Source organism: Megalobrama amblycephala, linkage group LG12, assembly GCF_018812025.1.
Source record: "Megalobrama amblycephala isolate DHTTF-2021 linkage group LG12, ASM1881202v1, whole genome shotgun sequence".
Classification (NCBI taxonomy): domain Eukaryota; kingdom Metazoa; phylum Chordata; class Actinopteri; order Cypriniformes; family Xenocyprididae; genus Megalobrama; species Megalobrama amblycephala.
Window position 1 is genome coordinate 644,692 of NC_063055.1, and position 24,290 is coordinate 668,981.

Here is a 24,290-nt window from a genome sequence, read left to right on the forward strand (position 1 = left end):
GCTCCGTCGCGGAAGTGGGGCAAAAGTCACGGCGGAGTGTTTAACACAAGATCCGAGGACTTTCACGCTGAAACATCATCATAAACATAAATATCATCTAAACATGTCTGTGCCTTTGACTTTCGACGGTCGAGTGGTGCTGGTGACGGGAGCCGGCGGAGGTCAGTTTGAGCAGCATTAACTCATGCGTTTGTGCAAATAAATACAAGTAAATTAATGCAATATATAATGCAATGATCACTAAAAGAGATGTGTATTGATCTGTGCAGAAATATGATCAGACAAACGCTTTACAGCAGTAAACGGAGTGCATAATACACCACAAGACTGTATTCTGTATTATTATCATCATTTTATTATGAAAACTACTGCTAAAACATGAATATAAATGTTTAATATTTCTGAACTTGATAGTATCTTGAGCTTAAAGGCTTTTCTAAACGCTTAAGCGTGTTGTTTGGCAGCTTTTGTGTGCCGATCAAAGTTCAAACAGCAGATAAGACTGAATGACTGATGCCCTCATGATGATATGAAGCTGATATTGATAAATCATGTTCATCATGTGTGTTATTGTGTTGTTGTGCAGGTTTGGGGAGGGAATATGCGCTGGCGTTCGGTCAGAGAGGAGCCGCTGTCATCGGTGAATCGATTCTTATATGATTCAGTTCAAATGAGTCGCTGCTGATGATTCGGTTTCTAGAACTCTGCTTTGTGTTCTTCTTCTTCTTTACAGTTAATGATCTGGGAGGAGATATTAAAGGAGGAGGCAGGAGCTCGGCGGCCGCTGATAAAGTGGTGGAGGAGATCAGAGCTAAAGGAGGGAAAGCCGTGGCCAACTATGGTAGGCGACACACCTGTCAATCACACCTGTCCTGATGGAGATGCAGTCCTGATCTTGTATCTTCACTTCACAGATTCGGTGGAAGACGGCGAGAAGCTCATCCAGACGGCGTTGGATGCGTTCGGACGAATAGGTGAGCTGAAATATGATGTGATATAATTATTCATGATGTTGTGCATCAGTGCCGCCCACTTTTTCATAGCGTTCCGGAAGTATTTTGTCCATTCAAGGGATTTAAAAGAAAATAGTATTTGGTTATAAATCAAACCAACAAGCTACAAACTTTGATTTGAAGAAAAACACTAACAGAAACACAAGACTTTACAGCTTTAATGAGGGAAAGAACTGAAATCCCATAATGCATTGCCAATGACATCATCAAATTAAAGAACAATGGAGAAATAGAAAACTATTCATTGCAAAATATGCATATATACATAATTTTATGCACTGAGAGCACTGTGTTGTTTTTCAGATATCGTGGTGAACAACGCTGGGTAAGTTGATGATTCTGATCATGTGACTCTCTGTGAGCGAATGCCGTGAGCTGTAATTCTCCTCTGGTGTTTTCTGAAGGATTCTGCGGGACCGATCTTTCGCTCGGACCAGTGACATGGACTGGGGTACGTACCGACATGTCGAGTCAAGCAGCTTTATTTCCAGAGTAGTAGATTCCAGGCAATTTACCATAGGACATATATGGGTTATAGCGCCACCTATTGTCCGAGCTCCATAAAAGTTGGCATGCTTGTTTAGAATCTTATGTCACATGTGCTCACCTATTTTCATGAAGTTCTGAGTTTTCCTTTAGGATTTATAGGCTTTTGAGTATATTTTGCCATGCACATGTTATAGCGACCCAAAGGGAATATTTCAACTTTATTTGATCATTATTGGCTTAGAGAGTCCAGAGAATTATATTGCGTTGGTTTTATTCTGATTGGGTGAAAAACCTCGGACTAGTTCGCAAAATTAGTTTTTTTACATAATTTTGAATATTTAACGATCGATTTGATTGACGGCAGTGGTTCTTGAGGCAAAGTTGTTGAGTATGAGGAGATCTATCAAAAATGATATGAATATTACGTGAAACACAGTGTTGCCAACTGCTTTCAATTAAAAGTAGCTAAAACTGGTAACTAAATGTCACTAGATAACATCAAAATGGCAAAATCATTGATCTATAATATAAACATGAATATAGATCAGTGGGAAAATGATAAGGTTTGTCCAAGAAGTTGCTAGATTTGACCCTAAACCTTTATAAAAAAGTCTCAAAAGGGGCAGGGAAGTCACTAAATCTAGTGACAAAATCCCTAAATTGGCAACACTGGTGAAACACCACGTGATTACAGAAGCGTAAAACTCGTTAGCACCAACTAGTGTCCAATTTCTTTCAAACTTCTTACAGACCTCGAACATGGCCACCGAGTTTCGTTCCGATTAGCCTCCGTTTACCTTGTCTAATAGTTGGTCAAATTTCATTGGCCGATGGCGGCCATGTTTTTTGAGATACGCCAATGTCCTCATAGACTATCATGCCCCCTTGGACCAAGACACTGCATGCCAAATTTGACGTCAATCGGACTAACGGTTGCATAGTTATAGCTGTTTTCATGTTTTTTTTCATGTTATAGCGCCACCAAGTGTCCAATTGCCAATTTTTTTTTACTGTGACCAAAGATTGAGCCCATACACATGTGTACCAAGTTTGGTGAAAATATCTCATTCCGTTCAAGAGTTATAGCCATTTTAGTAAAAGTGGCCCCGCCCACTTCAAACATTTTGGCGGACCGTGAATCGAGATTAACATTTTTTGGATATTTATTGACAATCAGACACCGGAGAATCTCACTGCACTGGTTTAGTTCCGATCGGGTCAAAAATCTAGGACTGGTTCGCAAAAAATCCAAAAATCTCGCATTCCAATGATATGAGCCATTTCGTATTTTTCCCCGCTGTAGCGCCCCCGTCAGGCCGATCGGGGCGAGCCTTGGTGACATTGTAGATGGTGTGAGTACTACCAGCTCTCAAAGTTTCAAGTCTCTACGACTTACTGTTTGATCTGCCCGATCACTCTTACCATGATGTGCTTGAACCCTTAATAAAGATATTGTTTGATAAGTGAGATCTCTGATTCCTTGAAAACTTGAGATTGAAAAGTCCTTGAAAGTCTTGAATTTCATCTGTTTGAATCCTGGTTTGTTTCAGACCTGATTCACCGCGTGCATCTGAGAGGCTCGTTCCTCGTCACGCGAGCCGCGTGGAACCACATGAAGAACCAGAAGTTCGGAAGGTACGGAGAACGACCGAGTTTGACTCTTTCACCTGAACGTGTGATGGTTTCATCCTGATGTCTGTTGGTAGGATCATCATGACGTCGTCCGCGGCGGGCATCTACGGGAACTTCGGACAGGCCAACTACAGCGCGGCCAAACTGGGTCTGCTGGGTCTGTCCAACACGCTGGCCATCGAAGGGCAGAAATACAACATTCACTGCAACACGGTGGCGCCGACCGCAGGATCTCGCCTCACGGAGACCGTCATGCCACCAGGTGCCTGAATGAATCCGCTCTGAAACACATGATTTTGAGCGTGAGACTGACCGCTTGTGTTCTTGTTTCAGACCTGGTGGAGTCGCTGAAGGCTGAATACGTGGCGCCGCTGGTGCTCTGGTTGTGTCACGAGGCGTGTCAGGAGAACGGCGGTCTGTTTGAGGTGCGAAGAGCCACATTTATCAGGATCATTCCTGTAGATCACGGCACTAGCAATGCATGAATCCACAAACTGTATATACTGTACCTTGAATGCATTACTTGCTTGATAAAAGCATCTCATAAATGCACAAATGTAAGTTTATCCATCATCTCAAGCTCAAGGTATTTACGCATGGAAAAACTTCAGCTGCTGTTTGTGTTTTTAGGTCGGCGCCGGCTGGATCGGCAAATGTAAGTTCTGCTCCGCTGAAACTCTTGATCTCTGTGGGAGAAGATCAGCGTCAGCAGCACAAATAGATTTGTGACTCACTGTTAGACCGCCTTTACATATATTGGTTATATAATGAGTTTATATATATATTTTATATATATGTATAAACATTTTATATGTATGTTGTTATATATCATATATTGTTGTTCCTTCAGAGTGTGTGTGTGTGTGTGTGTGTGTGTGTGCAGTGCGCTGGGAGAGGAGTATAGGCCGAACCGTGCGGCAGAAGAACAAGAGCATGACGCCGGAGGCCGTGAGAGACTCTTGGAACGAGATCTGTGACTTTACTGATGCCACCAAACCCGCCAACATTCAGGGTAACGGACACACACACACACTCATGCAGTGATTACAGCTCGTTAGAAATCAAACGCTTCCATCGAGAACGTCCAGATGTTCTGAAGTGCACATTAATGAACCTGCTCACTGTGTTCATGAAGAGTCGCTGCAGACGCTGGTGGAGGTTCTGTCCAAAGTGGACGCTGGACGGGGAATCGGAGCCAATCCGACCGGAGCCGCAGCGACAAACCCTGTGAGAAACACTGATAACACACTGCAAATAATGATGTTCTTCCTCAGTGTTTCTGTCTTGTTTTCCAGTATAAACATCTAAACATTCTTAAATCAAGATACATTTACTGGAGAAGCATTTTATTAAGATATTAGTATGAAAAACGAAGTGAGTTGAAGCTTAAAACAAGAACAAATATAGCTGCAAGCAGGAATTTAGGGGCCAAGCATGAAGAAGGCACGATAAGTCATGGCTGGGAGCATCAGACCAACTACAACAATGAGCAAATAAAGACATTTTAAGATGATTTTAAAGAGGACCTATACACAAGATGTAATAAAAGTCTCTGGTGTCTCCAGAATGTGTCTGTGAAGTTTCAGCTCAAAATCCCCCACAGATCATTTATTATAGCTTGTTAAATTTGCCTCTATTTGGGTGTGAGCAAAAACATGCAGTTTTTGTGTGTCCCTTTAAATGCAAATGAGCTGCTGCTCCCCGCCCCTTTCCAGAAGAGGGCGGAGCTTTAACAGCTCAACAACAACAAAGCTGGAGAATCTCACACAGACAAAATGAGGATTGTCAGTAACTGTTTATCACTTTCGACCAATAGGTGGCACTCTGACCTAATTGAATTTTACTGTGGTCAGAGGTGACAATGACACATGCAAAGTTTGGTGTCAATATGCCAAAGCATTGCAGAGATACAGCCTCAGACTTGTTTTTGCATCATGCCATCAAATTTGTTGATGCGGTGTACGAAAACGGTTTTGTCTATCGAAGTGTTTGCCAGCATGGTCTGAATCAGACACAGGTCTAGGAGTTCGAAAAAGTTGGTTTTGAAAGAAATTAAAAATTTCGGACTGGAAGTTCGGCTGATTATGGCAAAATTGGTATCTATTAAGACCAGTTACATTAGGCTAATTTAACTCAAAAGTTATTAGCATTTAAAAAAAAAAATTGATTAAAACTTTGCTCCGAAACTTTTTGAGTACAGTCTTGGCATGATGCCAGAGACATATACCGAGTTTCGTAACAATATGCCAATGTGTTCGTAAAATATAGCATTTTGCGACAAAATTCAAAATTGTTGATATGGGAAAATGGGGTATCGTTTCATATCTCCTGACCACTAGGTGGCACTGCGTCAAAACTGTGGGTAGCCTCAGATTATGGCTCTCATAACCAAGTTTGGTCAGAGTACACTAAAGCGTTGCAGAGATATAGCCTCACTTCCATTTTGGCGATCTCTTCGTCTAATTCGTTGGTTCATTATTTGAGAGCGGTTTGACAAATCAACTTAAATTCCTTAACTTTTTGCCAGCATTGTCATTACATCATTACAATAGGCAAATTTAGTCAAAAGTTATTAGCATTTTTTAAAATTACATTGGATATTACCATCAGGGCATGGTTCCGTAAAAATATATACCGAGTTTCGTAACAATACGCCAATGCGTTCGTAAAATATAGCATTTTGCGACAAAATTCTAAATTGTTGATATGGGAAAATGGGGTATCGTTTGACTCGGCATGCTGCGCCGAATCTAAAGAGATTAGCTTTGTGTTTTTTGGCCAAACCGTTCATAAGTTATAATCAAAAAAGAGCCATTTTTCATATCTCCTGACCACTAGGTGGCACTGCGTCAAAACTGCGGGTAGCCTCAGATTATGGCTCTCATAACCAAGTTTGGTCAGAATACACTAAAGCGTTGCGGAGATATAGCCTAACGTCCATTTTGGCGTGCACGGACTTTCATTACAATAGGTTAATTTAATCAATTTATTAGCATTTATTGAAATTTCATTATAACTTTGCTCCGAAACTTTGAGTACTGATATGACATTGTGCCAGAGACATATACCGGAGTTTCGTAACAAAACGCCAATACATTTGTAAAATACAGCATTTTGCGACAAAATTCAAAATGGCCGATATGGGAAAATTGGGTATCGTTCGACTCGGCACGCTGCACCGAATCTAAAGAGACCAGTGATCAACTTGAATTCCTTAACTTTTTGTCGGCATGGTCTAAAGATGATCTGGTTAAATTTTTGTGAAAATCAGAGGAGTTGGAAAAAAATAGGTTTTTCGAGAATCTCAAAATGGCGGAAAAACGTTCATGACGGAAAATTATGTCATCAGGTGCAATCGAATCATCTTGAGCCAAGGAATTTATTTCCTATAAATTTTGTTTCTAGCCCTTAAAGTTGAATAGTTATTAACAAACGTGAGTGCAAATTTGGACAGATGGTGGCGCTAGAGGGTCAAGATTATTTTTCTGACTCCATTGGCAGATATTTGTTCTTGTTTTAAGCAAAAACTCACTTCATTTTGATTCATTTTTCAGTCTTAATATCTTCAGTCATTTTTCTTCTCCAGTAAATATATCCTGATTTAAGAATGTTTAGATATTTGTGCTGGAAAACTGTCGATGAAGAAAGTCAGTAACCATCAGCAGCTCTCAATCAGGTCCAGTGAAGTGTGTTGTGGTGTTTTGCAGTCTGCGGCGGTCGGACAGATGCTGCCGGAGATGACCTTCACTTACACACACATGAACTGTATCCTGTACGCTCTGGGAGTGGGAATGTCCACCAAAGACCCCGATCATCTGCAGTTCCTCTATGAAGGTCACCAGGAGTTCAGCTGTCTGCCCACGTTCGGCGTGATCGCGGCCCAGAGCGCCATGACGGGCCTCGGCAGCATTCCGGGACTCGACATCGACTTCACCAGGGTGAGCGTCCCGTGAGTTACCGCATGTCGTCTGTGTGCTTCATCCGAGCGTCTGTGTGTGATCCGCATGCGTGTCTTTCAGCTGCTGCACGGAGAGCAGTATCTGGAGCTGTTCAAACCGCTGCCCATATCAGGTGATCATCAGTAAAACGCTCAGCGGCTCCTCATGCCCTCGCCTCATGCGTTTGCTGAAGACGTTTCTCTCTCCTCAGGGACGCTGACGTCACGGGCCACGGTGGCAGATGTCTTGGATAAAGGATCCGGGATGATCGTCCTGCTCGATGGTGAGTTACAGGATCAACAGAAGACTGTTTAATGTTTCTGAAAGAGTCTCTTCTGCTCAGCAAGGCTGTTTATTTGATCAAAAATACAGTAAAAATGTGAAATATTATTATAATGTAAATCAGCTGTTTTCTATGTGAATATATAGTAAAGTGTAATTTATATCCAGTGATCAAAGCCGAATTTCCAGTAGTCTTCAGTGTCACATGATCCTTCAGAAATCATTCTGATATGATGATTTGATGCTCAAGAAACATTTCTGATTATTTCTCAGGATTCTTTGATAAACAGAAAGTTCTAAAGAACAGCATTTATTTGAAATAGAATCTTTTGTAACATTATAAATGTCTTTACTGTCACTTTTGATCAATTTAAAGGGTTAGTTCACCCAAAAATGAAATTTCTGTCATTAATTACTCGCCTCATGTCGTTCCACACCCTGAAGACCTTCGTTCATCTTCAGAACACAAATTAAGATATTTTTGATGAAATCCGATGGCTCAGTGAGGCCTGCATAGCCAGCAATGACATTTCCTCTCTCAAGATCCATTAATGTACTAAAAACATATTTAAATCAGGTCATGTGAGTACAGTGGTTCAATATTAATATTATAAAGCCACAAGAATATTTTTGGTGCGCCAAAAAAACAAAATAACGACTTATATAGTGATGGCCGATTTCAAAACACTGCTTCAGGAAGCTTCGGAGCGTTATGAATCAGTGTGTCGAATCAGCGGTTCGGAGCGCCAAAGTCATGTGATTTGACACGCGATCCGAATCATGTTTCGACACAAAAGATTCATAACGCTCCAAATGAACTGATTTAAATATGTTTTTAGTACATTAATGGATCTTGAGAGAGGAAATGTCATTGCTGGCTATGGAGGCCTCACTGAGCCATCGGATTTCATCAAAAATATCTTAATTTGTTCTGAAGATGAATGAAGGTCTTACGGGTGTAGAACAGCATGAGGGTGAGGAATTAATGACAGAATTTTCATTTTTGGGTGAACTAACCCTTTAATGTGTCATTGATGAATAAAAGTATCAACATCTTACAATAACGCTTTCGAGCGGTCATGTGTTTGTCTATATTTATATCTGTCTGTTTCAGTTCATACGTACAGCGGCGGAGAGCTGGTGTGTTATAATCAGTTCTCGGTGTTCATCGTCGGCGCTGGAGGGTTCGGGGGGAAGCGGATGTCCCAGAAGGCCGTGGTGAATGACGCGTCACGCTCACAAACGCCAGCTGGTTTATGTCGCAAACAGTCATTAACTTCCCAGTGTGTTTCTGATGTTTCAGGTCACGGCTCCTCCTCCAGACAGACCTGCTGACGCCGTGATAGTAGAAGAAACGTCTCGAGATCAGGTGAGATTCGACCTCATAACTTACTGAAATTACACCAGCATTCAAGAGTTTGGGTTTTTAAAATAAATAATACTATAAATGCTGTTCTTTTGATCTTCTGACAAATAAAATGTACCAATGAATGATTTCTGAAGGATCATGTGACACTGAAGACTGGAGTAATGATGCTGAAAATTCAGCTTTGATCACTGGATATAAATTACACTTTACTATATATTCACATATATAAAAGTTATTTTAAATGACAAAAATATTTCACTGTTTTTACTGTATTTTTGATCAAATAAAAAATTTATTAGAATTTTAAAAAAAGCACTATAAATAAAATGAAACCAAAAGATTAAAATAAATATAAAAATGTATTTAACAAAAACAATAATAAGATAAGTAAATAAATAAAAATGATTAAAATAAAGTAATAAAAATATTAAATGAAAGAAATAAAAATAAAATGAACTAAATAAAAATAGATTAAAATAAATTAAATATAAAACAAGATACTAAATAAATAGAAAATAAAATAAATATAAAAATGTATTTAACAAAAACAATAATAAAATAAGATTTAAGTAAATAAATAAAAATGATTAAAATAAAGCAATAAAAAATAAGATTAAAATAAAGAGATAAAAATGATTAAAATAAAGAAAAAAATACAAATAGATTAAAATAAAGATTAGAATAAATAAAAAACAATAATAAAGCAATAATTCAAAATAAGATTAAAGAAATAAGTGATTAAAATAAAATAAAAATAATTAACTTAATAAAAATAGATTAAGATAGTATTAAAGAAATAATATTATTATTTATTTAATATTTATTAAATAATAAAAAATTGTATTAAAATAAATAATAAAAAACAAGATAATAAATAGAAAAATTATTAAAATATTTAAATGTTTTAAAATAAAGCAATAATAAAAAAAGATTAACGTTAATAAATAATGTATTAAAATAAAATAAAAAAAACATTAACCTAAATAAATAAATGATCAAGATTTATAATGTATTAAAATAAATAAAAATTGATTGAAATAAAGAAATAATAAAAGAAGCAGAAGAGACTCATTCAGAAACATTAAAACAAACTGTTGAATGCTAGCGTATATGAATGCTGTTTATGATCATAAGGGTCATTATGACGATGAGTTTGTTGGTTGTGTTCAGGCGGCTCTGTACCGCTTGAGTGGCGACTGGAACCCGCTGCACATCGACCCCAGCTTCGCCGCTATGGGAGGTACAAGACGCTCTCTGTGAACGTTAAAATATTCCAGATTAATATCAGAGTCATCCAATGGAGTGAGTTTGGGGCGGGGCCATCCGTTTGACCGACCAATGACAGAAGCTGTTCTGTTTTCTGACCGTTGACCCGCAGGATTCAAATCTCCCATCCTCCACGGCCTGTGTTCGTTTGGCTTCGCCGCGCGTCACGTTCTCAAGCAGTACGCAGGAAATGATGTTTCCAGATTCAAGTCCATCAAGGTAAAGCAGCGACGACAGCGAGACTTTAACCTGTTCATCACAATCATCACAAAATTCATCCCGTGAAAACCATTTTGACACTCAGGTGCGTTTCGTGAAGCCCGTGTATCCGGGCCAGTCTCTGCAGACGGAGATGTGGAAGGAAGCAAACAGAATTCACATTCAGTGTAAGGTGAGGAAACATTTACCCTCCCAGAATCCTATTTTTGACCGCAGTGGCCGCGGGGCGAACGCCTCTGAAATCATGATTTGTTCTGGCTTTCTAGGTCAAGGAAACGGGAGCGGTTGTGTTGTCGGGAGCGTATATAGATTTACACGCCGCTGCGGACGCTTCTGTCAGCGCCGGGCCGCCGCAGGCACGTCAGCATTCACAGGCTGTTAACACACACATTATCACACACACTGAACCACTGAACGAGGATCGTGTTCTCTCACGCAGACGGACGGCCTGCAGAGCGATCTGGTGTTCGCTGAGATCGGACGCAGGATCAGAGATCTGGGCGAGGAGCTGGTGAAGAAGGTCAACGCCGTTCTGGCCTGGGAGATCATGAAGGACGGGAAACGCGTCAGACAGTGGAGTGAGTGTGTGCTGGAGAAAAGAAAAGTGTTCCCAATGTCAAAATAGATAACTAAGATTAAACTAAATAAAAAACTGATTAGAATAAATAATAAAAATATATTAAAATAAATTATAAAAAAATAGATTAAACTAAAATAAATGATGAAAATAAATATAAAAATATATTAAAATAAAGCAATAATAAAATAAGATTAAATAAAAAGAATAAAATAATTAAAATATAGTTTAAATTAAGTAATAAGATTGTATTAAAGAAATAATAAAAGATTAGAATAAATACGTTTTTTTAATAAAGAAATAAAAATAAATTAAATAAAAATTTATTAAAATATAATAAAATAATATTAACCTATATTAAAAAAAATAAGATTAAAATAAATTAAAAATGTTTAAAAAAAAAAGATGATTAAAATAAAAATGTATTAAAATAAATTATAAAAAATTACATGAAACTAAATAAATAAATGAAAATAAATATAAAAATATATTAAAATGAAGCAATAATAAAATAAGATTAAGTAAAAAGAATAAAATAATTAAAATAAAAAGATTTAAGTAATAAGATTGTATTAAAGAAATAATAATAAAAGATTAGAATAAGTTTTTTAATAAATAAAATAACTAAATAAAAATGTATTAAAATAAAAATATAATAAAATAATATTAACATACTAAAATAAATATAAAAATAAGATTAAAATAAATTAAAAATGTTTTAAAAAAGATAATGATTAAAATAAAAATGTATTAAAATAAATTGTAAATGAGATGAAACTAAAATATTAAAATATACATTTATTTAAAAAGCAATAGTATTAAAATAAAGATATAAAAATAAGAATGAACTAAATGAAAAAGATTAAAGTAATAAAAAATTTGAATAAATAAATAAATGTATTAAAGCAATAAAATATAAGATTTAATTAAATAAATAAATGATTAAAATAAATATAAAAATGTATCAAAATAAAGCAATAAGTAAATACGTAAAATTATTAAAATAAAGAAATAAAACTTAGAAACAAATTTACTAAATAAAAATGTATTAAAATAGAAAAATATTCAAATTTGGTTAAAATATATATTTTTAAAAGTATTAAAATAAATAATAAAAAGATTAAAACTAAAACAAATGTATTAAAATAAATAAATAAATTAAAATTAATAATAAATTCTATAAAAAATAAGGAATAAAAAAGAAGATAAATAATAAAAATAAGAATAAACTAAAATAAATAATTATTAAAAAAATGTATTAAAATAAAGAAATATAAAACAAGATTAAAAAAAATTAAAATGTATTAAAATAAAGAAAGTGCCAATGCGCTTCGGTCCTTTCCCCATCCCGTCCCCCTCTCTCTCCCACTTTGCTTCCTGTCTAATCACTGTCCTATCATAATAAAGGCAAAAACGCCAAAAAAAAATAAAATAAAGAAAAAATGAAGAAATACTGCATCTAACAGTACAATATCATAGTGAATATGGAAAAAATAATGTAATACAAACAATTTTTTTCCCACATATCTATAATGTACATGTTTCGCAGTATAAATTGGGTCTTCATGTATGAGCTGCCTGTAAAATGTAAGGATGTGGATCCTTGAACGGCAGATGATGCGTTTCCTCTTTCAGCCATGGATCTGAAGACGGGACGTGGCGCTCTGCTCAGAGACGCAGACGGCGGCCGAGCCGACGTGACCTTCACCGTCGCAGACGAGGACTTCATGGACGTGGTGATGGGAAAACTGAACCCGCAGAAGGTACCCGCGCTCCTCTGGCGTCAGCCGCCCGGCCGATCCGTTACTAACGCTCGCGTCCGTTTCTCCACAGGCGTTCTTCGCTGGCAAGCTGAAAGTCAAAGGGAATATAATGCTGAGCCAGAAGCTGGAGGCCGTACTGAAGGACTACGCCAAACTCTGAGCCAATCAGCACCGATTCACTAACGTTCAGACTAATAATGATGGATATCAACCAGTTTCTAATGAAATCATGAATAAAAAACAGCAAAATGTTGCATTAAGTCATTTATTTTCTCATTACAGTAATGTATATTACAGGTCTCTTCATACTCATTATAAAATTAGATTCATTTGCGTATATATTCACATTTTGAGAGGTTAAAGGGCAGAAAGCATGATCACTACAGCCGATTCCTAAACTGGGTGAAGAAGAGAGAAGAACACAATGACCTTCATCAGATAAAAATCTCTCCAAAGAACAGAAGAAAACGCTTGTGCCCGAGTCGACAGGTAAAAGAAAAGCGTAAAAAATAAACCCTGAACAACGTTCCTAAAAACAAACGTCTGCAGAAGCCTCGGTGATTATAAATAAGCTTTATATTTAACACAGAATCTCGTATTTACATCTGAAAATAAAAGTAGCTGTGATCTTCATTCCAGTTACTGACGCTGAAGTCACAGACGCGAGCCGAAGCGGGTCAACGAGGTCCGTTCTCGGGTTTATGGGTCATGGAATGATGCTTCAGCTCGGATCTCTACAGAAGTGCTTCATGTGCAGAAGAAGAGCCACTCGATTTACGCTGTTAAAGCTCGTCATCTCCGCCGACTGAATACTGCTTATCAATACCTTCCCACAGAATGATTATCGCAACAGCAGGAACTACCACACGCTCCGGCGCCGGAGATCAGGGATGATCGGTAGAAATATAAGGACACTTATCACTATATTTAAATCTAGAGCACGATCACAACACCGCTTAGCAACAGTTTGGCTAGTTAAGGCTTTACTGATATATATATATATATCTAACTGTGTATGCTAAAGGTACAGTGTGCTTTGAACACGTCCGTCCTGACCCTGTACGATTGGCTGAGGATTCGAGCGGCGACGTGTGTTTCCTCTCTCTCGTATTGCTTGCCTTACCGTGTGCAAAGAAACTCAAGAATGTGCTACATGATAAACTTCACGTCGTTCCTCGCGCCGCTGCCGTAAACGCTCAGGGCGTCCGGCAGAATGCGCATCTTCATGGTGCCGTCCGCTCCGCAGGAGAACATGTGATTGGCCGGGGCCGTTTCGATCTGCATGACGCCCGTGCCGAGGTTGCGGAAGAGCGACTGCCGGGCGTGTTCGTTGGTGAAGGTGTGCAGGAGGGTCTGTGTCGACATGCTCCACACCTGACGGAGCGACACGTGCGTTATTAGTAAAGTGATTAATAACTTCATTAGTTGTTGTTATTGAGTAAGACGTGTTCAAACCTTGATGTTTCCTTCGGCGGAGCCGCTGATGAAGCTTCCCTCGGTGGCGTCCACGGCCAGCGCTTTGACGGGTGAGTCGTGCGCCTGGAAACTCTGCCGCTGGACCTTCAGACTCAGATCCAGGACGCTGATCCAGCCCTTCCGGCCGCCGCTGATTAACAGCTGCTGTTTGGACGCCAGAGCCAGGACCGTGGCGCCGGAGTCGTGGCAGCTGAAGGCTGGATCACACACAAGACTGAGAGTGATTGGCTTGTACAGATGAATCGTGTGTGAATGTGTGTGTGTGGCGAGGACTTACCGTGAACCAGACTGTATGCCGGCGTGACCAGCGTATCCCACAGACACACGTTCCTGTGACGAGAGAGGAAAGATAAAGACATTTATGCAAAAATACCTCCTGAGATTTGCAGTTAAAGGGTTAGTTCAGCCAAAAATGAATTTCTGTCATTAATTACTCTCCCTCATGAACACCTTCGTTCATCTTCAGAACACAAATTAAGATATTTTTGATGAAATCCGATAGACTCGTCCATAGACGGCAATATAATCAACACTTTCAAGGTCCAGAAAGGTACTAAAGACATTGTTAAAACAGTCATGTGACTGCAGTGGTTCAGCCTTAACGTTATGAAGAGACGAGAATACTTTTTGTGCGCAAAAACAACAATAACCACTTTATTCAACAATCTCTTCGGTGTCATTATCTTACTCAGGTGACGCAGTCCGTGTTTACGTCCGAATGCTGGCTCAGTATTGGCCAAAGCTGATCACGTGATCAGTTGACGCAGGAACCGGCCAATAATGAGTCGCGTTCTGACGATGAACCTGGAAGCGCTGGACGTAAACAACGAATGAGAATGACACAGAAGATTGATGAATAAAGTTATTTTTTGTTTGTTTTTGCGCACACAAAGTATTCTCGTCTCTTCATAACGTTAAGGCTGAACCACTGCAGTCACATGACTGTTTTAACAATGTCTTTAGTACCTTTCTGGACCTTGAAAGTGTTGATTATAGATATTGAGTCATAATAAACCTCTCGGATTTCATCAAAAATATCTCAATTTGTGTTCTGAAGATGAACGAAGGTCTTGCGGGTGTGGAACGGCATGAGGGAGAGTAATTAATGACAGAAATTTAATTTTTGGCTGAACTAACGCTTTAATATTTCAATAATTTAACAACATCGGTTCTCTGATGTCCAATGTCACATGACATGCAGCTAAAAAAAATGTATGATTTATCTATATAAAGTTTGTCAAGACAAAGATAGATAGATGCTCTTTAGATCTGTGCGTGTCCTGCCGTACCTGTTGTCTGTCGACAGGCCTGCGGTGGCGATGAGAGACGACGAGCCCACAAACACAAAGTCATTCGCCGTCTTATTGTGACACTGCAGCGTCTGGAGGAAAACGAGGAAGAGAATATGATGAGGAAAACATGGAGCATCCCGGACAAGAGCAGAACTGTTTACTTCCAGTGCATACATATAAATACAACAACAAATTAAAGAAAAAAAAATGTATAAAGACACAGTTAAATTGAGACATTTACAGTATTATGAATAACACGAATCTACAGGATATTGCTCTTAACAGTAACTACTATGGTATGACATCAGACACGGGCGATATAAACAGACGCTCACCAGATAGGGTTTGGGTGTGTTTCCTGAGGTGCTGGTCTGCCAGAGGCTGAGCGCTCCGTCCGCATCTACGATCCCAAACTGCAAAACACACACAGAAGAGCTGGTTTACACGCGCCGCTCTCACTCTCAGTCTGCCGCTGTGCTTTCGGCTGACGCACCTTATTGCCCTGGTAATTGAAGCGTATTCTGGTGACCCTGGAGTTTCCTGGACTCCTGAAGCAGGTGATCTGCTGTGAGTGACCCCACTCGAACATCCGCACGCTCCCGTCCTGAGCCCCCGTCAGATCTACGCACACATGTTCAGCATCCAAACACACTATATTCAGTGCTTCCCACACATAGACTTTACTTAGGCGGGCCGCCCAGGTATAATAACGGCCGCCCAAGTATATTTGGAGACACATTTTTGCTTTTATTATTTTTATCCTCTTATACTTTTATATCCGCGCAAGATAATGAAACCATCTGCGATCAATTAACTAGTTGTTTCGTACCTGCTCGTTACGTGTGCGTCAGAACTGTTTACTCCCGCTGACATTCCCACGGGCGCTGCATTTTGCAAAGTCACAAGGGGGCGCTGTTGCGTGTTCTACAAACTCGCGCAAATTACTTCAGACTGATTCAAAGTGATTCTCAATCAATGAAAAGCGCAGATTTATGCCAAGCGATTGCTAATGAACTCAAGTTGATGAATTATTACAGTGTTTAATTTATGGCCTTTATATAAAATGTTTTAGACGGTTGTAAGAATCTGAAGGATCAGACATTTCAAAATAAGAGTCCCGGTGTATTTCGGGCTTGTTTATAATTAAAAGTCACACGCTAAGTTTTTTCCTTTTTCTTTTGGGCATTATTGGTATTTTGGTTACACAATAAATTGTATTTAATTTGATTTCCATTTAATTCATAGTAAATTATTGCAGTCTCCCCCACAGGAAGAAAAGACTAAGAACATTATTTGACACATATATTATTCATGTTATAAATTTTACTAGTAAAATCTGTGTCCCATTCACTGAGAGAGACACTATATGACAGCAAGGAGAACATAGGAAAAGGTGAACCATTTAAATGCTGTAATTTTGCATAATTAACAATGCATAATATTAGTATGTAATTAATTGTAAGTGTAATTAAAATTAATTTCAATAAATAAAAATACTTTTAAAAATCACACATTATTTGTTTGTCACATGTAGTAGACCATTTTTGTGCCGTGTGTAATAGGAGGATTTTTCGCCCGGCGACCACCGCAAGTATATTTCAAACCTGTGGGAAGCACTGATATTATATATATTATATATATATATTGGAGTAAACAAACTGTCTTGGGAACAAAAAACCATGTTGATTTGCACTAACTGATACACAATGCATCGCATTTACAGAGCTTGTGTTTTAAACCAGTAGGGTCCAATGATTTCCACGATGCAGAAAACATGGACGGAATCACAGAATTCAAAAACGAAATTTCCTGTATAACGTGGAACGGCACGGAATATCATAATCATATCATAAACTCACCGAAACTCGAAAGGCTTCACAATTTCCCATCAAAATAAAAGTTTGGTTTAACTTGAAGAAATTGTGACAGAAATATATTACTGTTACTGTACTCAATAATAATCCTAACACTAATAATAACAACAATAAATTATTATTAAAACTTAATTTAAGGAATAATCACAATTCTTCCATTGTTTAATTTTAATAGTAAAGCTGTTGTGCAGCGCTTTGTTTGATTAAAAAAGTGTTTAAAAGATAAATTAATATCTTATGCCTTCATTTGATTGCCAGAAAAATTAAAATACACACCACCGGATTTCTGAAAAATAAAAACAAAACATTTCATAGAAATTAAATTAAAAAAGAAAATAATAATAATTGTTGTTTTTATGAATTCAATTAATTAGACATGATTTTTAATTATTAAAATTTAATTAAACCATTTAAATGGAATCCAGTAAAAAATAAAATAGAATTTGAGAAGAAGAATAAAAAACATTTTATAGGGTCCTAAAAAATGTTAAACTTTTAATAAATTGTTAAATTGTACGAGTTTCATGATTTCAATTAATTAGACATGCTTTTTGATTACTAAAATTTAAAATCAACCATTAAAAAAATTAAAACAGGAAAAAATAAAAATAAAACGGAAAAAAACAGAATAAAATGGAATTTGTGAAAAAAATAAAACCGATTTTATAGGCCCTAAAAATATACCCATGATGAATTTCAGCCCCCAAAAATGCATTCTTTTCCAGTTAGTGCGATTCAACATGCTTTTTTGTTTCAGAGACATTTGAAAGCAGATGAAGACGAGCCGCCGTCACTTACAGTACGGCAGTGTGGGGTGTGATGTCATCCGCCTCACGTTGTTGATGTTTCGTTTGATGAGCTGCGTAAACAAACACAAGAGCATAAAATCAGCTGTACGGAGTGAAAGTGAGCCGGTGGGCGGCGTTATTGACGTGCTGCTCACCACGGCGGCTCCTCTGCCCGTCTGCAGGCCGCCCAGCCAGGGCATGTTGATGGGCGTCCCGGGGCTGCTGTGGGTGTAGGGCGTGCTGCCGTGCAGCGAGCCGAAGTCGTCCCGCGCGTGCACTACCAGGAAATCATCCGTCCTGTCACAGAACACAAGCTGAACTTACTGATCACCAACACACGATCACGCATGTTGCTGGAATGACTGCGAGACTCACCCTTTGACCTCCGTCTCCGCCTCGTCATCGATCCACGTCAGCACCTGAGTGGCGAGGATGGAGGACACGTCCAGCTCTTGGATGTCGTGTGTGGAGGCGATCACTAAACAGTTGCGATTGGCCTGGAAGACAAAGAGTGGCTCTTTATGCATCAGCCGTCACAGAGATCGAACGCAACAGCAGAACTTCCCGCCACGGCACCTTATTGATGGCGAACGCCGTGATGATGTCAGACTCCTTGTGGATGATGCGCGCTTTTCCTCCTGGATATCCCAGATCAGCCTCAATCTGCAGGAGAAGCGAGAGCACAGTGACATCACGAACACTCGTCACAGCTATCACGTCTCATGGCGTTTAGGAGGAGAATCACATGTTGGGCGTGTTTATTATAGACTCTTTAAAAGGCCTTTCTGTCATGAGGAGAATAAATGTGGAACAATCCAATTCATTCACTAATGTTCATGCTTTAAAAGCAAGAAAATAACATCTGAAACTTGCTGAATATGTCCTGATACACAAGGAAAACAAATCTAGGTCAGGACTCGATGTTCCCGTGCTGAACTGATGCCATGCGCTTCAGATCTGAATGCGAGTTTGCAGTGAACTGTGGGGGATGGACGCTTCTGAGGACACTTTCTGACCAGTGGCCGGGTTGCATAAACTGCTTGACTAGTCAGTCAAAGACTGGTCAGTTACATAAAAACATAGAATGGTCTAATTTAAAACAGACTGATGAACCCTTTACTGAATGAAAAGCATGTCAATTTCAATTGAAAACATTTCACACAATTTCATTATTAAAAATTCAATAATAATATGGAAGCCAGTATTAGATCACTTAAGAATATGATAACTTTGTCCTGGTTTTCATACTGCATTATATCTTTGTAACTGGAGTACATTCGGTATGCCGTACTATTGTTTCCTTTTTGGACCTTTGTTCTGAAAAACAACTTATTCAAAAACTATTACTAAATAAAGTTGAAAAAAATTCAATAATAAAAATATTTTTTTAAAACGGGGTTCAAGCGTTTTAAGGCCTTTAAGCACTTGCGTAAAAAGATATTACATTTTATTTAGCAAGCATATGGAGGAAAAGACCATTTACAGCTAATTTACCATAGGAAATATATGGGTTTTAAAGCTTTTTAACAGTTATAGCGCCATCAACTGTCCAAACTCCATAAAAGTTGGCATGCTTCTTTAGAGTCATATGCTGCATGTGTTCACTTCATTTCGTGAAGTTCTGAGATTTCGTTTAGGATTTATAGGCTTTTGAGCATATTTTGCCACGCCCCTTTTCTAAATGACCTTGTTATAGCGACCCAAAGGGTAAAGTTCAACTTTTTTTTTGATAATCATTGATCTAGAGAGTCCAGAGAATTGTCCTGCACTGGTTTTGTTCTGATCAGGTGAAAAACCTAGGACTAGTTTGCATTTTTTTACATAATCACTAATATTTAATGAACGATTTGATTGACAGCAGTGGTTCTTGAGGAGATCTATCAAATGATATAAATATTGTGTGAATGTGTGAAACACCATGTGATTACATGGGCGTAAAACTCATTAGCATCACCTAGTTGCCGTTTCTTTCAAAGTTCTCACAGCCATGAGACGAACATGCACACTGAGTTTCGTTCCAGTCGGCCTCCGTTAACCTTGTCTGATAGCTGCTCAAATCTCATTGGCCGATGACGGCCATGTTTTTTGAGATGCGTCAGTCGTGGCACCTCGGACAAAGACACTGCATGCCAATTTTCAAGTCGATCGGACTAAGTAGTTATAGTCGTTTTCATGTTTTTTTTCCTGTTATAGCACCACCAAGTGGCCAGTCGCCGCATCCTTTTTCACGTGACCACAGAATGAGCTCTTACATAGATGTGCCAAATTTGGTAAAAATATCACATTCTGTTCACGAGTTATAGCCATTTTTGTAAAATTGGCCCCGCCCACTCTGAACGTTTTGGCGGCCCATAGGGACCGTGAATCGAGATTTCAACTTTTTTTTAATAACTATTGACAATCAGACTCCAGAGAATCTCACTGCACTGGTTTGGTTCAGATCGGGTCAAAAACCTTAGGACTAGTTCGCAAAAGTAGGTTTTTCATAAAATCAAAAATACCCGAAAAATTTCGCCAAATCCACTTTTCTTCGCTGTAGCGCCCCCGTCAGGCCGATCGGGGCGAGCCTTGGTGACGTTGTAGACAGTGTGAGTACTACCAGCCCTCAAAGTTTCAAGTCTCTACAACTTACAGTTTGATCTGCCTGATCACTTTTAGAGGAGAATGATGATCCTTGGAAAATTTATGAGCTATGAGCTTGAACTACTAATAAAATGGATCAAAAATTTAAAAAATTCGGCTTTTTTTTTTTCTGTAAGTTGAATAGGAAAGGTGTAGGACATACAGCGTAAGCTTTTTGAAGAATACGGAAAGCTGAAGCACTTAGAAGGCGATAATTTGTGTTTATAAAGCATATACAGTTGTATTTTTTAGTAAATGACCGATGGTTTCTCTAGATAAGACTCTTATTCCTCGTCTGGGATCATGTAGAGCTCTTTGAAGCTGCACTGAAACTGACATTTGGACCTTCAACCCGTTGAACCCCAGTGAAGTCCACTATATGGAGAAAAATCCTGGAATGTTTTCCTTAATTTCTTTTCGACTGAAGAAAGAAAGACATGAACATCTTGGATGACATGGAGGAGAGTAAATTATCAGGAAATTTTATTAGAAAGTGAAGTTGTGTCCCAAATGATGCGTTTAACAAGATTATTTTGAGTTTTTAATGATCTTAATTAAAAATGTAAATTTAAAGTGCACTTTTCTTGTTGGAATTTTCACACAAATCACACTATTTATACTACAAAATGGCATGAAATAGTGCATATGTGTGTGGATTGGGACGTGTTTATGCAACTGAGTCCAGCAGGATGTAGAGGCTGAAGATCACGTATCCCAGCGGTGACTAGGGCTGAAAATTTCCGGGAAATTTCCAGAAACTTTCCAAAAAATCCTGGAAAGTTTCTGGAAACTTTGCAACCCTAGCAGTGACATGCATTTCTATCATTATTTAATGTTACTGCTGTAAGTTTCATCACATTAACCATCATGACAAGATCCCAGAAAGCTGCAGCAGCCGCACAGATATTTGACTTTTAGCTCATGTGACCGTCAGCCCAAATGGAAAGTGGTTTCAGAAGTGAAGCGCTGATGAATCAGAGCAGGAACAAGAGTTATAATCAGTTGTGATTTCAGGATAAAAGTGACGCATCTTAAAGAGCCTTCAGATTACAGATCACATGACTGGGTGAGGATGAGGAGCGAAGCTGTGTTAGATACCTGGTTGTGTGTGGAATCCAGCAGCACACTGTCAGTCTCCTGATTCAAGAGTTACGACGAAACATGCAGGTCAATCACACATCACAATCCACAATTAGACGATTAATCACCACATGTACAACACAAATATTAACGACATTACAGGCATTAATGGCTAAACAGATCATTACAAACACAATCAGAAGGGGTGAAATCAAGCAGCTGACGGTGAACAGGGGCATTCTGGGAAAAATACCTCGTTCAGATCTCGTTTCTTAGTGAAGATGTTTCGTATGAACGTTTCCTGAACCTCCTCCTGCTTGACCAGATACTGCCAGAGTCGTCTGACGGGCAGGGCAGAGCGCCGGCGCGACCTGAAGGGGGTGTTTGTGGGCTCGAACAGGGCCTTGTGCCGCAGGAGGGCCGGTCCCGATGACACGCTCTCCTCCAGCAGCTGCGTGGAGATGAACTTTGATGGAGGACCTCCGAAAATCTCCAGCCTCTTGAGGAGCAGCTGCTCCCATCGCTGCAGGGTCTTCAGAGCGGCGTGACAGAGCGGCGAGCACACGGGCAGATCTGACACACACATCATACTATGACCTTATTTCACAGAATTAAAAAACATCACGCATGTCTGCAGTTAAAGTCTCAGTACCTAAGAGGTCATGACCTGCCGTTGGGTAGAAGGTCTTGAGGTTGAACTGCACCATCTGCACCATGGCCAAGCGCATCAGACACCAGCTGCACAGGAACATCATCATCACATGTCATCATCACCACAGTCCATCACAGCACAGCCGCACCTCGTCACATGACTCACAGCTCACCTGTACGAGTTACTGTTGGAATGTTCCGCCAGAGGAGAGTTGGGATCAAAAGAATCTTCATCATCATAATCATCATCTTCCTCATCCTCGCTGCCTTGGCTTTCCTCGGAATCGTACTCCACCCGGCTGGCGGACGGAGGAAGGTACGGCTACAAACACACAAACCACATTAAAGCATCTGCACCATATCAAATCGCTGGAAGCTGAAGAAGTAAACACAAACCTTTGCGATGAAATAATCCCAGATGCTGAGCTCAGGCGGAACGAAGCGCTCTTTACAGACGGATGTTTCCGGCTCCATCACGGGTCTGGGGCTGATCGGACTGTCTGGAACCTCTCTGGAGCTGCTGCGTGACGAGCGTAGCCGGAAACGGCGCTGCTTCCGCTCCGCATCTTCCACTGAATAGAGAGCGTCAGTAGCTTTAGTGAGCATAAAATCACAACAAGACGCTTTGAAGGATTAGTTGACTTCAGAATTCAAATTTCCTGATAATTCAGGAAAACATTGGAGGAAAACATTCCAGGATTTTTCTCCATATAGTGGACTTCACTGGGGTTCAACGGGTTGAAGGTCCAAATGTCAGTTTCAGTGCAGCTTCAAAGAGCTCTACATGATCCCAGACGAGGAATAAGAGTCTAATCTAGAGAAACCATCGGACATTTACTAAAAAAAAAACAATAAAATTTTTTATACATTTTAACAATAAATGCTCATCTTGAACTAGCTCTCTTCTTCTTCTTCTTCTCTATTTGAATTCCGGCAGTGTAGACACTGCTAAGTGTATTACTGCCCTCCACAGGTCAAAGTTTGAACTAAATTGTTATATACTTGCACTAGCATATTGAATATGACAATTTAGTTCAAACTTTGACCTGAGGAGGGCAGTAATACACTTAACACTGTCTACACTGCTGGAATTCAAATAGAGAAGAAGAAGAGAGCTAGTTCAAGATGAGCATTTATGGTTAAAATGTATAACATTTTTATTGTTTTTTTTTTAGAAAATGTCTGATGGTTTCTCTAGATGAGACTCTTATTCCTCGTCTGGGATCATGTAGAGCTCTTTGAAGCTGCACTGAAACTGACATTTGGACCTTCAACCCGTTGAACCCCAGTGAAGTCCACCATATGGAGAAAAATCCTGGAATGTTTTCCTTCATTTCTTTTTGACTGAAGAAAGAAAGACATGAACATCTTGGATGACATGGAGGAGAGTAAATTATCAGGAAATTTTAATTCTGAAGTGAACTAATCCTTTAATATCACTGGAGCTGAACACTGAAAACCGTAACGTGATCATTTTTGAATGGATAAAAACCAAATAATTAATAAAATGCCATTAATAGCAGATTCTTTCCCATACTCAACAAATAACACATTAAGTGGTCAGACCGCACATAAAACAATTAAAAACATGCAGTGCAAACAGCCTTTTCAAAGTGCCCGTATTATGCTAAATGTTGTTTTACGTCTCCTACAACAGGTTCACATTTATTCAAGGTCAAAAACACTATAATTTTCTCATAATATCCACTGCAGAATCAGCTCAGTGTCTGAAACGCTTCGTTCAAAGATTCGGTCTCTCTAAATCCCGTCTTTCTGAGAGCATGCTCTGCTCTGATTGGTAGGATGGCTTAGTCTCTTATGATTGGCCAGAAACCAAACGCTCATTATCATATCTGAATCTCAGCTCTTGATTCACAGTGATACGAACAGGCGTCGGTTTTACCGTTTCAATCTCATCAAAGTGGATTTGCTTTGGCAGCAGAAAACGGAGTCTTCTCG

General features: G+C 39.0%; 2 protein-coding genes across 4 annotated transcripts in view; one reads left to right on the forward strand and one right to left on the reverse strand.

The window, feature by feature from the left end:
* On the forward strand, positions 1–12,801 carry hsd17b4 (hydroxysteroid (17-beta) dehydrogenase 4). The gene is made up of 24 exons (XM_048209436.1): positions 1–161; positions 587–640; positions 734–841; positions 915–974; positions 1,317–1,338; positions 1,418–1,464; positions 3,053–3,137; positions 3,209–3,396; positions 3,468–3,559; positions 3,765–3,789; positions 4,018–4,146; positions 4,270–4,361; positions 6,842–7,072; positions 7,154–7,205; positions 7,284–7,355; positions 8,469–8,572; positions 8,658–8,723; positions 9,894–9,963; positions 10,102–10,208; positions 10,294–10,380; positions 10,475–10,564; positions 10,648–10,786; positions 12,421–12,548; positions 12,619–12,801. The coding sequence occupies exons 1-24, from the start codon at positions 104–106 to the stop codon at positions 12,706–12,708; spliced, it is 2,196 nt and encodes a 731-aa protein (XP_048065393.1). The 5' UTR covers positions 1–103; the 3' UTR covers positions 12,709–12,801.
* Positions 12,800–24,290, reverse strand: part of dmxl1 (Dmx-like 1) — a 39,357-nt gene continuing 27,866 nt past the window's right edge. For 2 of the 3 annotated variants that reach the window (XM_048209434.1, XM_048209433.1), the window contains exons 30-44: positions 22,728–22,903; positions 22,505–22,653; positions 22,333–22,418; positions 21,934–22,253; positions 21,699–21,737; positions 18,555–18,641; positions 18,354–18,475; positions 18,134–18,275; positions 17,989–18,049; positions 15,810–15,937; positions 15,652–15,729; positions 15,314–15,405; positions 14,302–14,354; positions 14,004–14,221; positions 12,800–13,922 (exon numbers count right to left, since the gene is read on the reverse strand). In XM_048209434.1, the coding sequence (XP_048065391.1) occupies positions 13,698–13,922; positions 14,004–14,221; positions 14,302–14,354; positions 15,314–15,405; positions 15,652–15,729; positions 15,810–15,937; positions 17,989–18,049; positions 18,134–18,275; positions 18,354–18,475; positions 18,555–18,641; positions 21,699–21,737; positions 21,934–22,253; positions 22,333–22,418; positions 22,505–22,653; positions 22,728–22,903 (1,976 nt within the window). In that variant the 3' untranslated portion in view covers positions 12,800–13,697. The remainder of the gene's footprint in view (positions 13,923–14,003; positions 14,222–14,301; positions 14,355–15,313; positions 15,406–15,651; positions 15,730–15,809; positions 15,938–17,988; positions 18,050–18,133; positions 18,276–18,353; positions 18,476–18,554; positions 18,642–21,698; positions 21,738–21,933; positions 22,254–22,332; positions 22,419–22,504; positions 22,654–22,727; positions 22,904–24,290) is intronic. The other variant, XM_048209435.1, reaches the window with a different exon arrangement.

What these genes read in the sequence shown, in the direction of transcription:
- hsd17b4 (XM_048209436.1), top strand. Translation starts at nt 104, where the DNA reads ATGTCTGTGCCTTTGACTTTCGACGGTCGAGTGGTGCTGGTGACGGGA. An exon ending in GAGCCGCAGCGACAAACCCT is followed by an intron (nt 4,362 to 6,841) that starts GTGAGAAACACT and finishes GGTGTTTTGCAG; the next exon opens with TCTGCGGCGGTCGGACAGAT. An exon ending in TCAGCGCCGGGCCGCCGCAG is followed by an intron (nt 10,565 to 10,647) that starts GCACGTCAGCAT and finishes TCTCTCACGCAG; the next exon opens with ACGGACGGCCTGCAGAGCGA.